The 22,749-nt window shown below is 56.9% G+C and overlaps 1 protein-coding gene across 6 annotated transcripts in view; it reads left to right on the forward strand.

The window, feature by feature from the left end:
• Positions 1-22,749, forward strand: part of SLC6A9 (solute carrier family 6 member 9) — a 32,440-nt gene that overhangs the window by 6,846 nt on the left and 2,845 nt on the right. For 3 of the 6 annotated variants that reach the window (XM_029229899.1, XM_029229900.1, XM_029229901.1), the window contains 10 exons: positions 11,975-12,131; positions 12,715-12,846; positions 13,227-13,497; positions 19,196-19,328; positions 19,524-19,658; positions 19,755-19,858; positions 20,264-20,501; positions 20,592-20,726; positions 20,833-20,932; positions 21,022-21,122. In XM_029229899.1, the coding sequence (XP_029085732.1) occupies positions 11,975-12,131; positions 12,715-12,846; positions 13,227-13,497; positions 19,196-19,328; positions 19,524-19,658; positions 19,755-19,858; positions 20,264-20,501; positions 20,592-20,726; positions 20,833-20,932; positions 21,022-21,122 (1,506 nt within the window). Of the gene's footprint in view, positions 1-11,130; positions 11,283-11,974; positions 12,132-12,714; positions 12,847-13,226; positions 13,498-19,195; positions 19,329-19,523; positions 19,659-19,754; positions 19,859-20,263; positions 20,502-20,591; positions 20,727-20,832; positions 20,933-21,021; positions 21,123-22,060; positions 22,219-22,749 lie in introns of those variants that run through there. The other 3 variants (XM_029229903.1, XM_029229904.1, XM_029229902.1) reach the window with 3 other exon arrangements.

A 22,749-nucleotide genomic window follows, 5' to 3' on the forward strand; every position in this document is an offset into this window, starting at 1 on the left:
AGATACCCCAAGGGCAGTGGGTGTATTCCTTCACTTGGGATCTTGCCTCAGGAGCCAGTGACACTGGGCAGCTGTCAGGGGAGGAAGCCAGTGATTGAGCACGGCCCCTCCCGTGGCTCCTCCCTTCTCCACATGGATTCTCCTGTTGCTGTTCACATTCAGTGAAAGACTGATTGGCCCAGGGTCTCTGCCGAGCCCCCCCAAAACAAGCCCTGTCCCTCACCAGGGATTTGATTTCTGGGACTCGAAGTACTTGGTCCAAAGGAATGGTCTGGGGGAGGGAGCTGGACAGTCATGCTCCAGGCTCAGGACCCTCTATCCTCTATCCCGTTCTGAACTTCCAGCATCCAGCCCCTCAGACCTGCTCTGGTCTGGCCCACTCCTGACTGGAACATGTCCGAATGCGCTAAGCTTCTCAAAGTATTCCTCAGCCAACCTGAACTCTGAGTGCTCAGATGTGGGCAGAGCTGGAGGTCTCCTGACCTGAATACTTGCTAGGGGGTGGATGCTGTGATAGAATCAAAAATGGCCTCACGCTTCCCGGAAGTGTCGGAATTGCCATGGGCCTGTTACAGGAAGTGGCTCTGCCCCGCCCTACATGGAGATTCTGTGTCCCATGAAACTTAAGAAACCCTCCGAGTACTCTGCACTACTCAGTCCTGGCTGCTCTACACTCTCTGGAGCGACCCTCAGAGGACTGGGGCAGGGAGGCAGGAGAGATGTGGAACCCACGTGGGCAGCATAGGGAGCATGAATCACAAGGTCCCAGAATCCCTGCCGGAGCTGAGTTTCCCGGACCCTGGGCTCTGCCGGCCAGCAGGCCAGCCCGTCTGTGGAAGGGAATGTTGCCTTGGGACGCCTGTTCCCAGCACCAGGATGTGCCTAAAGATAGCTGGGGCTCGATTTCCTCCGTGCCCTCTGACCTTTGACTTCTGCCCGCCGCTGCTGAGTCTGAGGCTCCATAGCATGTCCCCTGGGCACCCCCAGTGGTTGCTCGAGATTCTATTCCTGCTTCTTTCTCAGTTCTGCTTATGACCTTGGGCTCCGCTATTCTCGGGACCCAGTTTGGAACCAGTTCCGCCTCCATTCAGTGCTTGTCTCTAGGATACAGCCTCTGAGGAGCGCCATCTCTCCTAGCTAACCTAGGCAGCTGCGCCTGGACTTTGTTAGGTGCCTGTGGTCCCCTAAGGGCAGGTGACTGAGGATGTTCCTCTGGATGCCATGGTGGGGCAAAACAGAGTGTCTTGAGGGCCATGCATGTAAGCCAGTGGCACTTGGACTGTCCCAGGTCTGTGGTTTCTGTTACCGTTTGTGCCCTGGTAGGCTGGGAGTAGGCAGCTGGCCCCTGCCATGGGGTCCTCACTTCCATCCCCCTTTGCCCCAGGTTTGGGTATGAGGACAGGTGTCCCCTGGGTCTCTTCAGTGTCCACCCTATGTCATCCTTGGACCTTCTGCTGGGCTCTTCATGTGGCAGGTGCCCCGTGGAGGGTGAGCCACTTCCCAGCAGGTGCCCAGACCCACATGCCTGCCGCACGTGTCCCTCCCCCACGTGTCCCTCCCCCCTCTCCCAGCCCAGATGGTCTCTGCCAGGCCAGCTCAGCTGCCTCCCTCACGCCTCAGCAGCTCCTAGGACAGGGCCGTGCAGGAACCCAGCTGGCTGGGGTGCCTCCAAGCCTGGGAGCAGCTGGGATGCTTGGGGGCACTGGGGGTGGGGGATGGCGGTGGTCCTTTTGTGGAGACCTAGTGCTTCTATACACATGTGGGGCCGGGCTGCCTGGGGCTCGGAGGACAGAGAGCTGGAGGAGAGGAGCCCAGGACAGGAGAGCCCTACTGGGTCAGCTTTAACCCCACAGCTGCACACCAAGTCCACAAGCTGGCCAACTCAGCCCCCTCCCCTGTGTCCGCTCCCCACTCATACAGCATCTTGGGCAGAAAGGCCTTGGTGAGCCTCACTGGCCTCTCCCAACATCTTTTTTTTTTTTTTTTTTTTTTTTTTTGCGGTACGCGGGCCTCTCACCGTTGCGGCCCCTCCCGTCGCGGAGCACAGGCTCCGGACGCGCAGGCCCAGCGGCCACGGCTCACGGGCCCAGCCGCTCCGCGGCACGCGGGATCCCCCCCGGACCGGGGCACGAACCTGCGTCCCCTGCATCGGCAGGCGGACTCCCAACCACTGCACCACCAGGGAAGCCCCAACATCTTTGAGTTCACTGGTTGCTGGAAGCCTCATGATGAATAAGAGCAGTGTCACCCGGGCTAGAGCCCTGGGTGCCAGAACATCTGAATCGTCCTAGAAGGCTTTTTTTTTTTAATTTATTTTATTTGTTTGTTTGTTTGTTTGTTATTTTGGCTGCGTTGGGTCTTTGTTGCTGCACGCAGGCTTTCTCTAGTTGCAGTGAGTGGAGGCAGGCTTCTCACTGCGGTGGCTTCCCTTGTTGTAGAGCACGGGCTCTAGGCATGCGAGCTTCAGTAGTTGTGGCACACGGGCTCAGTAGTTGTGGCTCGTGGGCTCTAGGGCAGAGCTCAGTAGTTGTGGCGCACGGGCTTAGTTGCTCCGCGGCATGTGGGATCTTCCCGGACCAGGGCTTGAACCCATGTCCCCTGCATTGGCAGGCGGATTCTTAACCACTGCGCCACCAGGGAAGACCCCCTAAAAGGCTTTGAAAGCACCACAGGCCACCTGGGGCTGCCCCACCCCGACCTGTTCTGTTATGCTTTGACAAGAGGGTTTGGATACTTCTTGTCTGCAGCAGCCATCACAGGGCCTTGTGAACAGTGGGTGCTCACCCAGCCCAAGTCCTGGCATGTAGCAGGTGCTCAACTAGTATGGGCTTGACACACATTGGGATCTGAGCAAGCACAGGCTTGACACCCACCTGGCCCTCCCTTGGTAGAGGGCCTGTCACTTACCAGCCACTCACTTAGCATGAGTCCCAGCATGTAACAAGTGCTCAGCTAGTACAGACATGGCAAACATTGGGCACTCACTTAACACAGTGCAAGGGGCACAGTGGGTGCTCACCCTGCTCAGGGCTGGACATATACTGGGTCCTCACATGGCACAGAATTTGGCATGCATGGGGCACTCGTGTAGTGCAGGACCCAGCACACCACAAGGGCTCCCTGTGGGGTGGACACACAGTGGGTGCTCTCTTACAGAGCCTAGCACACAGTGGGAGCTCTCCCAGCATTGGATTTTGCACACACTGTGTGCCTTCCTAGCACGGGCTTGACACACAGTAGGTCTTCTCCTACCTCAGGCACCGACACACAGTGGGCACTCTCCTTCTATAAGGCCTAGCACAGAGAAGGTGCTCTCCTAGCCAGGACAGCCTGAGCAATGACTTAGATAATCAACTAGATGATCCTAAATACACAACTACCCCCTCCCCAGTGAAATGGACAATATCTAGATCCAGAGGAAAAGGCCCAACCTCCCCAGGCTTCCTCTCCGGACCTAGGACCTGCCCTCTGTTCCCCTTGGTCTCCCTCCCCTCCCCAGCCTCCCTGGAGGCCACCTACTCAGTCCTGCGGCCTCCCCTCCCCTCACACGGCTTCCCTGCAGCCCCTCCACCCCCAGCACTTTCCAGTCCTGGCTCAGTAGGACCTTCCCTCTGAGTCACAGGGTACAACAAAGCCCCTAGACTCCTTGGCCCTCTGGAGGCATGCCCACTCTTATTAAGAAAAGTCAGAGGCGGGGTTGGGGGAGTCGGCCTCCCTGAGTGGGGCTGGAGCAGCTGGATCCCGCTAATGAGGCCTCATTACTGCCAGGACCCAGCTGGGCCACTGCCGCCTCCTGTCCCCATGGCCAGAGCCAGAGAAAGCTGTCCAGCCAGGGCTGCCTGTTCTGGGCACCCAGCCCAGGCCAGGGCAGCCAAAGCCCAGAGCCCACCCTGGATGGAAGTGAGCAGTTGGGCATCATGGGTGACTGGGCCTTCCTGGAGCCAGTGGCCCAGCCAGGGCCTTGGCCCTCAGTTTGGGCTCACAGGAAGTCCGCGGAGCGTGTCTGGGGACTCGGCTGCGTGAGGCTGGCCCGGGGAACAGCTCAGTCAGTGGAGTCTGAGGCCATTCTTAGGAGACTTGCTTGAGCCGAGGTCAGTCCCCATCTTCCTCCCCAAAATGGGCATAACAACATACCTACCTCAAGGGGCTGTCGGAAGGATTAAATGAGTTAATATATATATAAAGTGTTTAGGACAGTGTCTGGCTCATAGTAAGCACTTAATATGTATTATCTGTTACTATTATTAATAATGCTAATAGCTTCAAAGATGGATGGGTATTATCCCCATCTTAGAGATGAAAAAACTAAGACCAGACATGTTAAGTGACTTGCCTAAGGAGATATATATAGTGAGAACTGCCAGAGCTGGGGTTTGAACCCAGGCTTGTCTGACTCTAAAGCCTTTGCCCTTAAAAAAAAAATGTCATCCTGCCACGTTCCCGCTGGGGTCACCTCACTTACCAAACTCACAAGGAAGCTCTCCTTTACATCAGAATTCATGCATGCTTCCATTTGACCGATGTTTACTAAGATCCTACCATGTACCAGACCCTTTGCCAACCTACCAGTTTCCAAAAAGAGCTATGCCTTCCCAGCACCAGAACACTCGTGCCCACCTTCCTGGCCATGGGTTTGTGGTGTCTCAGCATCCACTGGAGACTGACCAGTGAGTGTGGCCTCAGAGAAGAGGGATTGGATGGGTCTGAGTGACATTCCACCCCAGCCATGGTGACACCTGCTAGACTGTGCCCAGCCCACTCGGTACACACTCCCAGAGGGAATACCTCAGGTTCTGGGTGATGCAGTACTAATCCTCAAAGGTCCTTATTCTGCAGCCACCCTCTTGGCTAATGCCATCTTTCTTCAGACAGGTGACAGCACCGTTCACTAAGCCAGAGCTTTTTTACATGGTCAGTCATATTCTCTAATGAGGACACTCCATCGTCTTGGCTGGTTGGGAGTCCCCAACTCCTGGGAGGACTGCTTCAGGACCCATCACCCCCCAGCCCACAGCATTCTAAGAAGTCTGAGATGCTCTGGTAGTGCCCTGTGGGTTGTGCCCCCTTCCCCCTTCTCCTTCACCATCTCTAGTGCCCAGTGGTACCCAACCACCTTACCAGGAGCCCACCAAGTGCCAGGCCTATGCGCTCAGAAGCATCTGGGCCCCAGACCTCATTCTGGAATGGGACTGAGCTGCCCTCTCTCTCTCTTCCACGCCTGCTCTGCCTCACCCTGTGGCTGTGAGTGTGTGTGTGTGTGTGTGTGTGTGTTTTGTTCCAATAACTTGCTGGGAACAAGGGAGAAACACAACAAACCCTGCGCTTCACTCTAACTGTGGAGCACCCGCGCTGGGCTGCATGGGGACTGGCTGGAGGGGGAGGGCCGGGGAGGGGGTAGGCAGAGCTTCAGGAGGAGATGAGGTGAAAGTAATTGATGCTGCCCAGCCAGCAGTGGAGGAGGCAGGGGATGCGTCAGTGTCGCCCGGAGCCGGCAGAGGTGTGAATGAGAGGGGACACGCACACGCCCGCCAAGTGCTCACCCTGGGATGGCCGCGGCTCAGGGACCTGTGGCCCCCTCCTCCCCAGAACAGGTCAGTCACCTTCCAGGAGGTCGAGCCCCCTCTCTGGTGCCAGGAAGACTGGGAGGCAGGGCTGGGGGTGGGGAGAGGGACTGAGTGGTCTGTGCCAGGGAGGGGCAGGCACAGCCAGCCAGAGAGACAGACAGCAGCAAAAGTGACCCAGAAAGTTGCAACTGTGCAAAGGAGCGGGAAGAGTTAGCTATGCGGAGGCGGCACAGCGGAGGAGAGTGGGGCTACTAGGGCTCCCCCAGCCCAGGGACCTGCTGAGAATCTGCTCTGTGTATCAAAGCTGCATTGTCCTAGCTCCCAGGGAGACGGGCCGGAGGTGCCCAGGAATTGTACTAATCAATACAGCCCCATTGTCTGTGCCACGGCAGCTACTCCTATGGGGAGAGTGGTGAGGGGGCAGGGGGACTTGTTACATGGACTCAGTGGTGAGCATGGGGGAACGGGATGGGGCAACAGTCTCGGCTGCGAGGAGGGAGACCCCACGCGGTGTTCGCCAGTGTCTAGGACAAGTGCCCGGAGGGCATCCTGACTTGACCTTCGGAAGGCAAGAGAAGGAATGTCCTCTGGGGAGATGTGGGCTGCATTTGGGAGAAACATTATGCAGGGCTGCCCTCCACCTTCAGGACTGCCAGGGTCAGAAGCCAAAGCCACTTTCCAGAATGCGAGCCCGCTGCCAACCGAGCGGGGCAGAGACTGCTCACGGCTGCCACAGTGCAGGGCATGACTGCTGGTCTTCAGGGCAGAAGCAGAGCCCACCCAATGGCCCTATCACTTCTCCCAGGGCCCGGAGTGGAGCCTGGCATGCCTGGGGTACATCTTCTGTCTGCTGTCCACAATACTGGCAGATCACTCTCTGCCAATCAGGGCTCTGGGACGAAACAGCCCGGGCATGTCCTTGCCTCTCTCACCTCCTGTGTGAGGGCCTGATCTCCGGACAGGTGCTCGGAGGTTTTCCTTGAAGCGAGAGGCACTAATAGTCCCTGCGTACTGCTCGGGTCTGGGGTAGATTTTCCCATGGTCCCGCTGCTCCAGCCCGGGCTCTTGACTCTCCCGTGTCTGGATGAGCGAAGCCAGATGAAAGATGGAAGGCTCTGTCACTGCGGTGCAGATGTTGCCTGAGGGCCAGCCTGGCTCCTGGATTGATTGGACCGACGGGAGAGAAGTTGGGGAAACAAGAACCAAGGGGTGTGAGGGGGTCACAGGGTCTCCTGAGGCAGCCACAGTTTACTGTCCTGGCTGTTCTGCCTGAATTCCCCACTGGGACTCAGAGAGAGTTGCCAGTGATCTGGATTTGGCGCAAGGTCAGTCTGGGATGTAGGGTCTTGCCCGTTCTCCTCCACAAAGTTTGTCTTGGATGGGGCTTCATCCCTTGAGCAAACCCTGGGGCTGCAGAGTCCTGGACAAGAAGCCTGCTGGATCCTAGTGGGGCCCGCCCTGCCCGGGCTGCTGCAGGATTCCTCAGTGCCCACCAAGAGCAGAGCTCACAATTCACAGAAATATCCCGTGGACACCGCTCTCGGAGGGCAGGAGTCGGGAGCCAGAGCACAACCATCGCCCAGGGTAGAATCCTGGCCTGCCTCTGGGTCTGAGCATGAAGGAAGGGCCACCCCTGCGGTGGTGCTGGTGGCCGCCACTGGGAGCGGGCTCTGCAGCATTGTTTCTTTACACGTTGCTGTAGTTTCCAATTTTTTTTTAATGATAAGCTTATAATGCTTTTATAATCAGAAAGAAAGCAATAACACCTTCTTTTTTTTAAGTTGTTTAGAAAGCCAGTGGGAACTAATGGAAAATACAGGAGAGAGTCAGAAATAGCAAATTCCAGGCAGGGCAGAGCTACAGAATATTAGGAGATCCATTGAGGTTGTCTGTCTATCCCCTGATTTTATAGGTAAAGACGCTGAATGCTCAGAGTGGAAGTGGCTTGCCCAGGGCTGCTGAGGGAGCAGGTTTAGAATGCTAGGCTTCTAACCCCCAGCGCAGGGTCCCGCCCTGCCAAGCCCAAGGTATAGAGGGAGATCTGGATTCTGCCCTCAGAGCTGAACTCCCTTAATTCCAGGAGTTCATCCGGACCAGTGAATAAGTAGAGGGCAGAGGGCTATGGAAAGGACTTATGTAAGTGACTGCTCGGTGTGGCTCACCCCTCTAGGCAGGAACAGGGGTGGGAAGTTGTGAACCCAAGACAGGTCAACGACTGCTTCTAAGGGTAAGGGGCATGGAGGGTTTTATACGTGTATGTCTGTGCATGGCAGGCGTCATGGAGGATGATCAGCCAGCCCACCCACACAACCATGGAAGGCACGCCCAGTAGCCTGCATCCTGCCGGGCCTGGGGAAGCTCAGGCACAGGGCAGGGCAGGGCATTCCCTGCCCTGGAGATCACTCACCGGGCGAGTCAGAGGTGAGGTGGGGGAGCCCCTCCAGGGAGCCCAAGGAGGAGGGGAGCAGCCCAGAGGGGCACCAGGCCACTATGGTTTAATTCACCACCCAGGTGTGAGCGACTGACTGAGGGAGGTTGGGAGAGCAGCAAGGGGCTGACAGGGGGAGGTGGGTGATGGGCAGGACCAGCCTGGAGCCCGGCCAGTGGGCGGGGCCGAGCTGGGTTAGGCAGACAGGCCACCAGTCTGGGCAGACCAGGAGCACAAAGACTTTCGTGGGCACCTCAGAGCCAACAACCTCTGCAGGGACAGTTAATATCAGTGACACGCCGTCCACCTAGCAGATCAAGAAAATGGGAGGCTTAGAATGGGGAAAATTATGCAAGGAGAAAAGAAGTTGTGCAGCATTGAAAAAGGCTCACCAGCCTTGGGCGTCGCTGCCAGGGAAGGAAGTGGAGGGGCGTCCCCAGAAGAGGGCTGGGGGAGGAAGGGAACTAGAGCCCCTAGGACCCCCCCCCCCCCACAGAGGGACCCTTCCCTCCAGTGTACTTGGAGGAAGGTTGGCTTCTTCTGTCCTTGCTGAGCGTTATGCCCTCACCAGCCAGGCTGCCTGCACATAGCCCGCGCTGGAATTGAGCTATTTGTAGTGAGGTGGATGGACCTAGAGTCTGCCATACAGAGTGAAGTAAGTCAGAAAGAGAAAGACAAATACCATATGCTAACACATATATATGGAATTTAAGAAAAAAAAATGTCATGAAGAACCTAGGGGTAAGACAGGAATAAAGCCACAGACCTACTAGAGAATGGACTTGAGGATATGGGGAGAGGGAATGGTAAGCTGTGACAGAGCGAGAGAGAGGCATGGACATATATACACTACCAAACGTAAGGTAGATAGCTAGTGGGAAGCAGCCGCACAGCACAGGGAGATCAGCTCCGTGCTTTGTGACCGCCTGGAGGGGGGGGATAGGGAGGGGGGGAGGGAGGGAGATGCAAGAGGGAAGAGATATGGGAACATATGTATATGTATAAGTGATTCACTTTGTTATAAAGCAGAAACTAACACACCATTGTAAAGCAATTATACTCCAATAAAGATGTTAAAAAAAAAAAAAAGTCAGAGGCCTAGCTGCGGACCAGGCTCCCGCAGCAGCATCCCATCCACCGTCCCTGAATGGGGCACCGCGGGGCTGGGGAGCAGCAGGTGGTGCTGCTTCTGCCGCGAGCTCCTCGTACCACTTGCAGGGCATCATTTCAGCTCCTTCTGCACAGCAGACCCCTAGTGTTGCCTGTTACTTCCCACCACAGCCCAATCCCCAGTTCCAAGCCCCTGTACCCCAGGCTCTGGCCTCCCCAGGTCACAGCCGGTAGGGCTGAACTGGTTAGCACAAGGCTTAGCGGTGTGCTGCTCTTGAATGGAGTGACCACTGGCTCTTGAGGGCTCAGTCAAGCTACCGCCTATGGCACTCGGCTGGGGGCATCATCACCCTCCCTGCCCCCTCCATGCCAGGGAAGGAGCAGACCTCAGAGGTCCAAGTCTGGTCCCGCTGCACTTGGTCAGGGGGCTGGGGCCAGGAGAGAGGCCTTGAACTTCAGGCCTTGGGGACCTCGGTCTCTGCAAGAGGCTTTGCCCTTGCCCAGCCCATGAGGCCATCCTGGACCCTCAGTTGTCTCTTTTACAGCTGTAACCGCTGCTTCGTGACCCCACCCATGTACTCCACAGCTGCCACAATCCCCCATTGTGCCCCTAAGTAAACAAGCCTTGGACAGAATAAAACTGTTATTGTAGGATCAACATATAGGAGCCCTATTTGGCTGGGATTTGTTTGGGAATGGATAAACTACCCCAAGCAGGCCTCACACCCTCTGAAAAAATGCTCCCCTGACCCTGAGGTATTTCTAGGCCTGTCCCAAAAAAAGGCCCTAGGAGGTGGTGACAGGCTTAAGCAGGATTCTGTAAGGACCTGTCACACTGGGACTGGGAGCCGCCCACTCCCAGAGACAAGGTGGCCTTCAAGCCCCTTCATCAGGGAGGCCTTCTGCGACCGCACCCAGCCCCCAGCCCCACCCCTTGTCATCCTTCTATGCTCTTGTGACTTGAGAAATTCCCCTTTGTGGGCACATTGAAGTTGCATATAAAAATTATGTGTTTATCTCATTGATGGCTTACTTCCTCCTGGACTTCTAGCTCTGAGTGGGTAGGGGTGTGTTTTGTTCACTGCTGAATTCCCTGAGCCTGGTGCAGGGCCTGGCACATAGTAGGAGCTCGTAAACCTCCGTGGCTGCATGAATGAAAGTACACAGGCTCTGCCGGTTGGCTCTGCGTGCTCCTTGAAGGAAGCACCACGGTTTCTGGTACTGTGCCCCCAAACCTTCTGGGATGGTATAAGGCTCAGTGTCTTCTCCGGGCAATGATTAATTGGGTGTGCAGGACAAGGGTGTCTGTGCTGTAGTGCCCACGTGGTGTGCAAGCCTAGAGCACCCCCCCAGATGTACCCATTGCGGGAGCAAGGGATGCACGGCTGGGGGGCCACCACCAGGTGCCAGGGCCTCCTGTGCCTGCCTTCCTAAATGGGCCTTTCCGGAGGGCGCAGGCCTGGGGAGGCCACTCCTCCCCTCTGCATCTGTTGGTCAGTGTCAGGGTCCGACAGCGTGTCAAAGCACCAGGCCCGTTTGTTTACTGGCCAGCGTGCCTATTGTCCTTGAATATGTCTCTTTCAAGCTGAGGGTCAGCGTCACTGCAGTGCCGTCCCTCAGAGGCCATGCGGCTGTGTCTCTGATCCTGGGTGTCCTCCAGGGACGCCTGGCCATTTCTCTCAGGAGAACAGCCCATCTCTGGGAGACTGTCTCCATCACTCAAGGACTCTCTGGGCTTCTCTGTTGGTGACTCTCAGGGTCCCTGTCTCTTAATGAGACACCTCTGACCCCTCAGGCTCTGGCTCAGGGTGGCTCGGTTTCCAGCTCACCTGGTAGGGGGTGGAAAGGCCAGGGCATGGGGGAGGGGTGCACTCACTTATAAAGGAACTTACTGGGTTAGTTCCAACTGTGGGGTTAGGGTCCTCAGTGGGGCTTCAGGCCACCCAGTCCAGCCTAGCAGCTCCTCCAGGCCAGCCCAGCATCCTTCCCTTGGGGCAAACTCCCTCATCAGCCCCTCCTGACCAGCCCGTCTTCTGCAGCCCACCTCTTCTCAGCTCAGAGACCCTTTTCTAGAGTCACTCCCTCTGTTTCCCCTAGCAGAGTCTGTCCTCCAAGTCTGGCGTGGTGCCTACAACTCTGGTCTCCTCCCCCCAACTCATGGCCAGCATCCCCCAGCCCAGGTCAGCTTCCCCAGGGCCCCCGCCCCGTCATGGGCAATATACATGGCTCCCCTGGCCCTCCCATCCTGAGCCCCAGAATGCCCTCCCCAGGTCTGGCCCAGCTCAGTTGCTTCCCCCTTCCCCCACCCTACAGCCCTGCCCACCGTGTGCCCCCCGGAAAAAGCCTTCAGCTGGGGGAGGGGTCCAGGTCCCCTCCCCCGCAGCCGCCTGCCATGGGCAGCGTGCTCAGCCTGGCGATGTGGTGGCCGCGGCTGGGGGGGCTGTCTGGACACAGGCCCCTTTGTGCCCAGCCCAGCTTGGCTGCTTGGTATGAGGCTCAGCTGCTCCCAGATCCTCACCCAAAGGGGAGAGGGGAGGCTTGGGAGGGGCTGGCGCTGGGGGGCCCTCAACTCGAGCCCCCTCTCAGTGTCCCACCTCTCAGATGTCGGTAGCAGCTGCTCAGGTGGGCTGGTGCCCCTGGCACAGTGTGCTGGGGGGCTGGTGAGGGAGGCCGGCTTAGCACCCTCCGGTGGCCGCTGCTCCCTCTCCCGTCCTCTGCCAGGCCTGCCTGCAGCGGCTGCCAGCAGAGGGGAAGCCCAGGGTGGGGTGGGGGCCTGGAGGGTCCATGGTGTCCCCACTGGGGGAGGCCCAAAGGGTCAGTCACCACACGTGCAAATGCCTTGCTGATGGTAGCTTCTCTCCTGTCCCCGCAGAATGGTGCTGTGCCCAGTGAGGCCACCAAGAAGGACCAGAACCTCAAACGAGGCAACTGGGGCAACCAGATCGAGTTTGTACTGACGAGCGTGGGCTATGCCGTGGGCCTGGGCAATGTCTGGCGCTTCCCGTACCTCTGCTATCGCAACGGGGGAGGTAGCCAGCGGGCACAGGGCAGGGTCCACCCACGTGGATAGAGCCCACCCCCCGGGGCCCAGCCGCCCCCTCCGCGGCACACACTCCAGACAGGCTGGCCTCTGGCCCTGATCTCCTTTGCCCCCATCCCTGGCTTAGGTACCCTTTACCTAAGGCGCAGCACCCCAGACCCTGGCAGCCTGCTCCCTCGAGGGGAGGAGAGGTAGAGAAAAGCAACCCAACCTCCCAAGGCTCCCTGTTTTATACTGCCTGTGTTTCAGCAGCCCCGCACCCAAATGATTCAGGGATATTTGAGGATCTCATTGACTAATGTGTGTGAAATTGCTTGGTTAAGCCATCAAATCCCACCCAAACATGGCGGCTCTGGGCCCTGGGTTTGACTCAGAGCAGACTTCCTGGGAGCCTCTGTCAGGTTCAAAGACAGGTGGTGAGCAGTGTGCCTCAGACTTAGGCTCCGGCCCAGTGCATGGCACAACCTCCTGGGGGCCCAGCCAGTTGCAAAGGTTTTGCTGTCAGTTCTGAGCAGGAAGAGGGTGGGATTTCCCCAAAGCCGTCCTGAGCCAGCCCTCTCCCCGCCCACCAGGCGCCTTCATGTTCCCCTACTTCATCATGCTCACCTTCTGTGGGATCCCACTGTTCTTCATGGAGCTCTCCTTCGGCCAGTTTGCAAGTCAGGGCTGCCTGGGGGTGTGGAGGATCAGCCCCATGTTCAAAGGTGAGGCCTGGGTGGGGTGTGCACGCACACACACACACACACACACACACACACACACACACGGGCCTCTGGGGACCATGCTGACTCACCCATCTGTATAAACACTGCCAACCCCTATGGGACACTGGTGTTAACCTGAGGCCCACATCAATGGCCAAGGCCATGGACACATGCTGGGATCCATGTTTACTTGGCCTCCACGCTCTCTTCCTACCACATTCATACACAAAGGCCCTTCGCCCCCCAGCTTGCCCCTGCCAAGGCCTTGAGCTGCCTCTTTTGTGGCACTCCATGAAAGCCTGCCTCTTACGCCCTTCAGAATTAGCCTTGCCTCCTTCAGCTAGACGTGTGAGGCTGCTCCTGCCCCTCTCCTCCCCCAGGTGTGGGCTACGGCATGATGGTGGTGTCCACATATATCGGCATCTACTACAACGTGGTCATCTGCATCGCCTTCTACTACTTCTTCTCGTCCATGACGCCCGTGCTGCCCTGGGCCTACTGCAGTAACCCCTGGAACACGCCCGACTGCGCCGGCGTGCTGGATGCCTCCAACATCACCAATGGCTCCCGGCCTCCCGCCCTGCCTGGCAACCTCTCCCACGCGCTCAACCACACCCTCCAGAGGACCAGCCCCAGCGAGGAGTACTGGAGGTGAGGCCCCCAAGGGACCTGGGCTTCTGGGGGGGGGACCCCTGGCGCCAACACTCAGCCCTCGCCTTGGCCATCAGGCAACCGTCTGCAGCCTCGGGAGGGTACCAGGAATGGAGGGGGCCAGAGGTGCGGGAAGAGGTACAAGGAGTTCACAGCCTGGTTCAGGAGAGGCTGACGCTCACACAGTGGCAGCGAGGGAGAGAGGGCTCCAGCAGTCAGACAAGTCTGCAGAGGAGAGTCAGGGAAAAGGGGGGTGGCTTCCTGGAGAGAACAGCACGAGTGGAGGCCCTGGGTCCCAGCTGAGCAGGGGCTGGTCCTGAGCCTGAGGGGAACCTGTTGTGATGAGAGTGACAGGTGTGTGGGGAGCTCACGGGCCGTGAGGTAGCCTAGGAGGGAACACCAGCCCTCTTGGAGAACTTACAAGAATGAATCACAGACCTAATGCTGCGGAACAGAAGAAGCTGTGAAAGTTTCCTGAGCCCAGGGCTGTCCTCATCAGGCTGTGCTTAGGAAAGATAGCCTGGCACCACTGTGCTCCGTGGTGACAGAGAACGGAGTCACGGGGCTGGCTGAAGGGAAAGCTGCTGCTGGAGATGTTTGGAAGATCTTGTCCCAGCTGGGTGGGTGTGAGGGCACAGCAGGACATCCTGGAGGAAATTCCCCATGTCCTGTTGGGGAACTCATGGGAAGAGGGCTTGGTGGACTGGTGGGTAGGCGTCGTTCATTCATTCCGCAAACATTTATGGCGTCCACCCTGCCGGGCCCTGTGTGCCCATGGGGTATGAATGGCCCTGAGCCCCTGCCCTCAGAAGTTCACAGTCCAGGGTGGGAGATGGGTAGTTACCTCTCTTAGGGGCAGGTGCCTCAGTGCAGGTATGTTCAGGGATGTGGTGGGTACAGGAGGAGCTGATCAAGAAGGCTTCCCAGAGGAGGGAGGGAGACATAGGAGGGACTGGGAGAGACGTGAGCAGGTGAGCCGAGGCCAGGAGGCTGCAAACTGGAGCTGGGGTCGGGGGCAGGTGAGACACTGAGTATTGGGACAGAAGAGGCCAGAGACATTATAAGGTGCGGAGCTTTTCATGCCAGGCTGAGGGTTGGAGGATTTCTCCACAATGTGATGGAGAGTCGTGGGTGAGTGGCCGAGGCCTCAGTGATACTTGAAGTCCTAGCAGGTCAGTATCCTCGAAGCCCAAGCCCAGTGCTCAAACCCTGCTCCCCTGTGCCAGCCTCTGTGCTGGGCTATAGACATTCAAAGATGGTTAAGATGTGGTCACTGCCCTTGGGGCTCGTGGTAGAGACAACAGAGCTGTTGCCTCCCAGTAAGGGGCGGGAAAATTTACCTCTGGGCAGCCTCAGTCATTCAGTCATAGGACAGGTCATTTCCTGAGCTCCTAGTAGGTACCAGGCACAGCACTCAGAGTGGGGACAGAGCAGGGAGTAAGAAACAGACTCTGCCCATTTAGGTATTCTGCTATATTTGAGGCATGGTGTGGACTGGGCAATTTGATCTAGACTGGGGGTGAACCTTCTGGAAGTTCCCAGAAGCACAGTGCTCCGCCCATACGCCAGAGATGCTCCAGAAGCTCTCACCCCAGGGGCCGTCTGCCAGGGATTCCCCGACGGGTGGGTCCACTGCAGGGCAAAGCTCACAAGATTTTATCCAGTGCAATTAGAGGGGGATTTCCCTCAAAGAAAACTAGCCATGGGTCAGGAGGTCCACAGGGTGGCCAGCTCAACTCTACTTCTCAGCCGGGGCTGGAGCCGGGCATCCCTAAGGAGCTGCTTGTCCCAGGCAGTACTCGTTCCTTGAAGGATGGCTCCCTGCCGCCCCCTCCTGGAGAGCCTGGGGAAATGACCCTTGAGAGGGCTGCCCCAGATGGCATCAGCAAGGAGGTGAGGCGAGCAAGCACCCCCATTTCTCGGGCAGCTACTACGTGCCAGGCATATTCTCTTACATGATATTATCCCTGTTTTTCAGATTCAGAGACATGCTCAGAGGTTAACGAACTAGGCAGCAATGCTGTGTCAGGATATACATGCCTCTCTGTGCCTGGTGCCTAGTGTGAATTAGGCCAATGATATTCTACAGGCATTCTTGGTCCACACTCTCCAGCGCCCCTCTGGAAAGCTGCACAATCTCATTTGAGCCCCACAGCAACGCTGTTAGGTAGTGGGTGCAGGTTTTATAAAATATTCCCATTTTACAGGTGAACAAACAAGTCAAAAGAAAGATTAAGTGACTCCTCTAAAGCAAGAGAAGCTCCCAGGGCAGATTTCTGAGCCCACGTCTGCCTCTTGCTCACCCTTTGGCCCACAGTCTTCCCCTCCTTCACCACCCCTTCACAACCTTGTCTTACAGTCCTCTGTGTGCTGGTCTAACGCCTGCTAGGCAGGCCCTAAGCTCAGGACATGCCCTCTCATCTCCCCAGCAGACTACCTGACACCCAGTGGGACTTGGATCCCAGCACCCCTCTCCTGGTGTCTTCATGGCAGCCCCGGAGCCACACAGACCTCACTCAAATCCTGGCTCTGCCACTTACCAGCTGCGTGGACTTGGGAGGTCACCAAAACTCTCTAAGTCTCAGCTGTTCATCCGTTAAGCGGGCGTGGTTACAACATCATTCTTGTTGTTATAAAGATGCAACATAAATCACTAGGAACAGTGATGGGTGCTCAGTAAGCACAGTGATAGCCACTGCTGGAGATGCAGTGAAATAGATTAGGGTGTCCTGTTCTCAAGGCATTTACCACCTGGTTGGGGAAATTTAAAAATAATGCAGAATAATTCCAGAGATGTTATGCGAGAGCCAACTTGTAAATATGTGGGGTTCCAAAACTTTTAAGGTTAGCTGTTTGATCTCAAAAGCACATAGTCCAAAACCAAAGCAAAACACTAAATATGGTACTATAAAAAGATAGGTAGAGTTCATTATTTAGTTCCCAGGCTAGCCTTATAAACTCTTTAAGCCCTCGTATTATATGCTGGACTCTTGCAATAAAAGATAATATAAAGCACTACCAGCTTAACAGGTATAATTAGCAAAGTTTTTAAAAAGTCTTTTGAACAAGAAATGGTTTCTTTACTTTGAACGCTGTTGCTTAAAGTAAAGCGACTCTCGGCTGTAGCAGTAGGACCCGATGGCTATTCTGGAAGGCAGAGCCTCCCAACACGATGCACCCTAAATAGTGTGCCAGTCCAGTGGCGCTTGGGCAGCCCAGAGTCCCCAGCCCTGCTGCCTTACTTTGAGTGACCTTGTCGATTTGCCCTTACGGGCCCAAAATATTTTTTCTGTATGCCACGAAGGGAAAAGGACTGGAAAGCACAGCTGCAGGGGTCCAGGAGCCTCTCCTTTGGGGGAACCTCTCCATCCCTTTGTCTTTAGCTCCCCCATGGACTAAGAGCCTGGAAAGGTTCCAGCCCAGGGCGTGGCCCGTTGAATGAACCAGCGCTATGGCGGGAGTTGGACAGGAGAGGGGCGTGTTGGACACCGCCCTCTGCAGGTCACAATGTGTACGGCGGCCTGGGGGAAGATTTGAGGCCGAGGAGGGAGGACAAGGTGCTTGCAAGTCTTAACAGCCAGGCAGGCTGACCAAGCAAACACCAAGTCCCAGGCCTGGCAACATTGTCCCACGAGGGGCCGGAGTGACAACCCCTCGCAAGGTATTAAACATGTTGTCATGAGGTTTGAGAACTGATTTGGAAAAAAAAAAAGTAAAAATAGCTAAGACTAGAGGACAGCCTATGAGCTACGCTGAGAGACCCTTGCTGAAAGAAGGGAAAGAAAGGAGACTGTATTTACCTAAATTTCTCTACAAATTATCCTAGGTTGGTGTTATGATGCCCATTTTACAGATGAGGAAACTGAGGCTCAAGAGTTTGTCTCTTGCTCATCACTTCTAGCCTGGACAACTCCAACAACCAAGCCAGTTCCCCTCCAGGTTCTCCCCTTTATACTTCTCAGTCCATTTTCCATCACGTGCATTCATTCATGCATTCAACAAATATTTATTGGGCACTGCTCTGTGCCAGGCACTGTGCTAAGCACTGGGGGATACAACAGTGAACAAAACAGACAAAAACCCCAGCCTTCAGAGGGCAGATGACAAACTAAATAGTAGAATGTACAGTGTGATAGAAAGAGATGTGCTGTGGAGGAAAATATAGCAGAGAAGGGGGTAAGGTGTGCCAGGCTGGGGCCAGGGTGGCAGGTTTAATCAGGTGTGCCAGAGTAGGCTCCTTTGCAAAGAGGACACCTGAGTGAAGCCCTGAAGGAAGTAAAGAGGGCGGGAGCCACGTGGACAAGCCCAGCTGCATAATTTGTGGGGCCCACTGCAAAATGAAAAGATGGGGCCCCTAGTTCAAATGAATTAAGAATTTCAAGATGACAATGGCAGGGCATTAAACCAAGCACAGGGCCCTTCTAAGCATGGGGTCCTGTGTGCCTGCACAGGTCTCACACCCATGTGGACATGTGGAGATTTGGGGAAAGGGTACTCCAAATAGGGAATAGCATGTGCAAAGGTGGGAGCATGCCCAGCACATTTAAAGAACAGCAAGGAGCCCAGTGCAGCTGGAGCCAGTGAGCAAGGGGAAGAGCAGGAGGAGAGGAGATCCGAGAGATGGCAGGAGGTAATGGATCATGTAGGGCTCTGTAGCCACCGTAAGGACTTTGGTTTTTCCATGGCGAGAGATGGGAGCTGCTGCAAGGCTTTGAGCCAAGGAGAGACCCTGAGAGTGCTCTTCTAAAAACCCTCCAGAAGCTTCTCATTGTTCTCAGAATAAAATCCAAACTTCTCAGCCTTGACTTCGCAGCTTCTCTTGGTCTGGTCCCTTCCTATCTTCATCCTTCTTTATTCCCTTCCCTCTTCTCCTCCAGCCTTCCTGAGCTACTGACATGCCCAGGCGGGGCTGTGCTGGTTCCTGACCCCTGTCCTGCTGCGTGCTATTCCCTCAGCCTGGCATACACTTCCACTCCTCTTCACCCACCTCCTCCCCATCCCTCGAACTTTGGCTCAAGCTTCACCTCTTCCAGGAAGACTTCCAGTGTGCTCCTCCCCATGGGGTTGAGGCACTCCTCCTGGCAGTACCCACAATGCCTGATCCAGGTCGATATGCCCAGCATCTAGCAAGGGCCTGGCACATAAACGTCCAGTTGATTGAAAGAGCACAGCTGGCATGGCACAGGGCGCCAGGAAGAGCCACACATACGTAGGTTCAAGTCTGGGCCTGCGTGCTCCGGAGCCCCCATCTTTACTCAGTCCTCCACTGCCTCCCTCTGTTCATCAGAGCTGGAGGACTAGTGTGAGTGAAAAGATCACAGAAGGCTTCCTGGAGGAGGTGACGCCAGATAGGGTGTGTCTAGTCTGGAGGAGAGGGCATTCCTGAAGGGAGAAACACACAAGCAAGGGCCTGGGCTGGGTCTGAGCAGGGACAGGGAGACCTTCACACCCAGGGGCTGAAGAGGCTGGCCCAGGACCAGGGTGTGGCCTGCAGGTGCCCTTGAGGGTCCTAGGAGAGGAAGCAGGCAGAGGGGGCTGGGCCTGCCGGGGCTGGCGCCTCACAGACGCTCCCATCTCACATCAGCTGGCTGCTGGGACTTCGTGAGAAAGGAGGGAGCTGCCAGACTGGGCCCTGGCCTTGGGAGTTTGTTGCTGGGTGGCGGGGCTGGCCATCAGTGACAAAGTATCCCCTTTCCAGGCTCTATGTGCTGAAGCTGTCAGATGACATCGGAAACTTCGGGGAGGTGCGACTGCCGCTCCTTGGCTGCCTGGGTGTCTCCTGGGTGGTCGTCTTCCTCTGCCTCATCCGAGGGGTCAAGTCTTCAGGGAAAGTAAGTACCCCTCCCCCAGCAGGGTCTGTGCCCACCCAGAGATATCCTGCCTCCCCTACCTGGGTTTTGTGTGTGGAGGGGTGGGTGGGGGAGTGATGAAAGGATATGGGAGGGGAAGAGGGACCAGAGGACCAGTGGTGGTTGAGGGGGCAGGAAGAGCCCAGAGGAGTCCAGCGGGGCCCCTCTCGCACCCAGGTGGTATACTTTACGGCCACATTTCCCTATGTGGTGCTGACCATCCTGTTCATCCGTGGCGTGACCCTGGAAGGAGCCTTCACGGGCATCATGTACTACCTGACCCCACAGTGGGACAAGATCCTGGAGGCCAAGGTGGGCTGTGGACGGAGGGGGACCTAGAGGGCCGGGGAGAGGCAGGGAGGTGCCAGCCTCTGACCACAGCTCCTCACCGGCCCATCCCTCCCGCAGGTCTGGGGGGATGCCGCCTCCCAGATCTTCTACTCGCTGGGCTGCGCGTGGGGCGGCCTCATCACCATGGCTTCCTACAACAAGTTCCACAACAACTGTTACCGGTGAGACTCTCCCTTCCAGCCCTGGGGCTGCCCCCAGTTCCTACCCTCTCTGCAGCCTGACCCCGGCTCCCCCAGACCCACCAGGTCCAGTGCAGCCTCCTGGCCCACCAGGGCCCTCCCTTCCACTCACGGCCTTGAGAGCCTGGCAACGCGGGGTCCGGGTCCAGTCATTGCAGAACGGAGAGAGCTTTGGCAGAAGAGAGGAGAGGTGAAGGCGGTGATGCCCCAGGGCTCTGTGAGGACTCAGGAGCCTCAGGCCCACTTAAAGAGGCCCAGAGCAGACCAGAAAAGAGATCGGGGGCACCTTTGTTCCTAGAACTTTCTCTGTCTCCAAGTCTCTTGGCCCAAAGGGGGCAGGGGGAACTAAGCTGCGTGTCCTGACTCTGCCTGGTTCCCCCCCATCAGGGACAGCGTCATCATCACCATCACTAACTGTGCCACCAGCGTCTACGCCGGCTTTGTCATCTTCTCCATCCTGGGCTTCATGGCCAGTCACCTGGGCGTGGACGTGTCGCGCGTGGCAGACCACGGCCCTGGCCTGGCCTTCGTAGCATACCCTGAGGCCCTCACCCTGCTACCCATCTCCCCGCTCTGGTCCCTGCTCTTCTTCTTCATGCTCATCTTGCTGGGGCTGGGCACTCAGGTACGAGGTGCAGGACATGGGCCTGTGGCTTGGGGAGGGAGGAGGCAGGGGCGGAGGTCGGGCCCCTGCTCTGATGGCTGTATCCTGCAGTTCTGCCTCCTAGAGACGCTGGTCACGGCCATTGTGGATGAGGTAGGGAATGAGTGGATCCTGCAGAAAAAGACTTATGTGACCTTGGGCGTGGCTGTGGCTGGCTTCCTGCTGGGCATCCCCCTCACCAGCCAGGTAAGAACCGAGGGAAAGGCTAGGCCAGAGTTGCCAGGGTATGGGGCTTAACAAGGGGGGAGCGTAGCATCGGGCACCCTGGACTCAGCTGCCCACTGGCCCGCAGGCAGGCATCTACTGGTTGCTGCTGATGGACAACTACGCGGCCAGCTTCTCTTTGGTCGTCATCTCCTGCATCATGTGTGTGTCCATCATGTACATTTACGGTAAGTGCCCAAGCTTACGTGGCCTCCCGTGTCCCGGCCCTTGGCCTGCCCACGCTGTCCTGCGGGCCTGCTGACCTCCCTCTCTCCAGGGCACCACAACTACTTCCAGGACATCCAGATGATGCTGGGATTCCCACCGCCCCTCTTCTTCCAGATCTGCTGGCGCTTCGTCTCTCCAGCTATCATCTTTGTAAGTTCCTCAGTGGTCCCTCCCCTGCTGCCCTGTGGCAAGCGTCCTTCTCTTGGGAACCGGCAAAGGGAGAGCAAGAGCCCATCCATCTGGCCAGAGCTCCCCATGGAGGCTCCACACCCACAAATCTGACCACTGGGGGTCCGAGCAAGGTTGCGTAGAGTCAGACAGGTGTGTGGAGACTCAGAACCACCCAGGCCCTGGCCTTGGCTTAGGAAGGGAGTACAGGGCCGTTTATTTGAAGACAGTGCCCAGCTTTGGAAGGGTTAAGCAGGCTGGCAGCAGCTGAGAGCCGGCCCTCCCTCCCTGGTGTTCCCGCCTGGCATTCCCAGAGGAGCCTCGGGAACCATGATTGACAGTGGTGTCGTCAGCCTCGCTGAGCTCCTGTCTCCAGTCCCTGATAGCCGAGGTGCTCAGAGTACTCAGGGTATGTGGTGTGAATGCATGTTGCAGAAGCAGGTTGTACAAGTCAGATGTCAGCTCAGGATCCGGGACACCCTCGTAAGCCTTCCAGGCACTGGAGTGGGCCGGCTTGGGAGGGGGAATTCTGGGTTTCCACCAGTATTCAACACCTGGGAAACTCCCATCAGGGAGCTGAAATGGTGGAGGGAACTCCCACCGTGGCCGGGAACCATATAGTAAGTCATGTGATACAACTCTCCAAGGTATCGTTATGATCTCCACTTTACAGATGAGGAAACTGAGGCACCGAAATGTTAAGTAATTGATCCAAGGCTACACAGCTTCTAAGAGGCAGAGCCCTCATGCAAAGCAGGTAGTCTGATCTGGAGCCTGTGTGCTGGGCCCGTGCTACACTAGAAACAAGTGCAGGAGGAGGGGTGGTCTATGGACTAAAAACCCTCTGATTTTGCTCCTTTATGCTCAGGGTGAGAAATGGGGGGCAAAAGGGATTTGCTAGTGTAATGGTCCCTCCACAGAGAAGAGGCAGAGCCATCTCTGAGTGACGGAGGGGTCAGCCAAGTGGCCAGGGCAGGGTCCGGAGTCATGCCCCCATCATGCCAGTTCCTGTGTGCCACAGAGGTCAGCACCGGATTTCCACTTTGGCTCATGTTTCTGAATAAAAGGCCCCTGAGGGCTGAGGCCTCCGTCACATGGTGTGTGGGATCTTCCCGAGCCTGGCGCAGGCACCAGCTCTGGCCACCGGCCCAGCTTTGAAACAGGAGCAACGGAAGTCTCCTGTAAGGGGTGGGAGGAGGGGAGGGTAGATGCCAGCCAAGCGTCGTGCCCTTGAGGGTTGTGGCTTTGGCCCAGGGCCTGCCCCAGGGGAGCTCATCCTCCACGGCTCCCGGGAGGCTGCTGCCCTACTCGGAGACCCAGGGCACCGCCCAGGCAGGGCAGGAGGCAGGAAGGGCCCTGGGTCCAGTGTCTCCACGAGATTGAGTCAAAGCCGGCAGCGCCCTCTCTGTGCCCAGAAAGCCAGGCTGGAGTCACCTTCAGGTGAGGATGCCAGGCTCTGTGGACACGTGTTTCTGAGCTGTTGGTTTTCTTTGGGGGCTTTACTTCTTTATATTGCTGAAAAGGTCTTTTTTTGACAAACTCCATCCTTCTATCAGCTCAAATAAAGAATTTATCGGGACTTCCCCAGCGGTCCAGTGGTTAAGACTCT

The sequence above is a fragment of the Monodon monoceros genome, unplaced genomic scaffold (genome assembly GCF_005190385.1).
Source record: "Monodon monoceros isolate NGI ecotype Baffin Bay Population unplaced genomic scaffold, NGI_Narwhal_1 Super_Scaffold_18, whole genome shotgun sequence".
Taxonomy (NCBI): Eukaryota; Metazoa; Chordata; class Mammalia; order Artiodactyla; family Monodontidae; genus Monodon; species Monodon monoceros.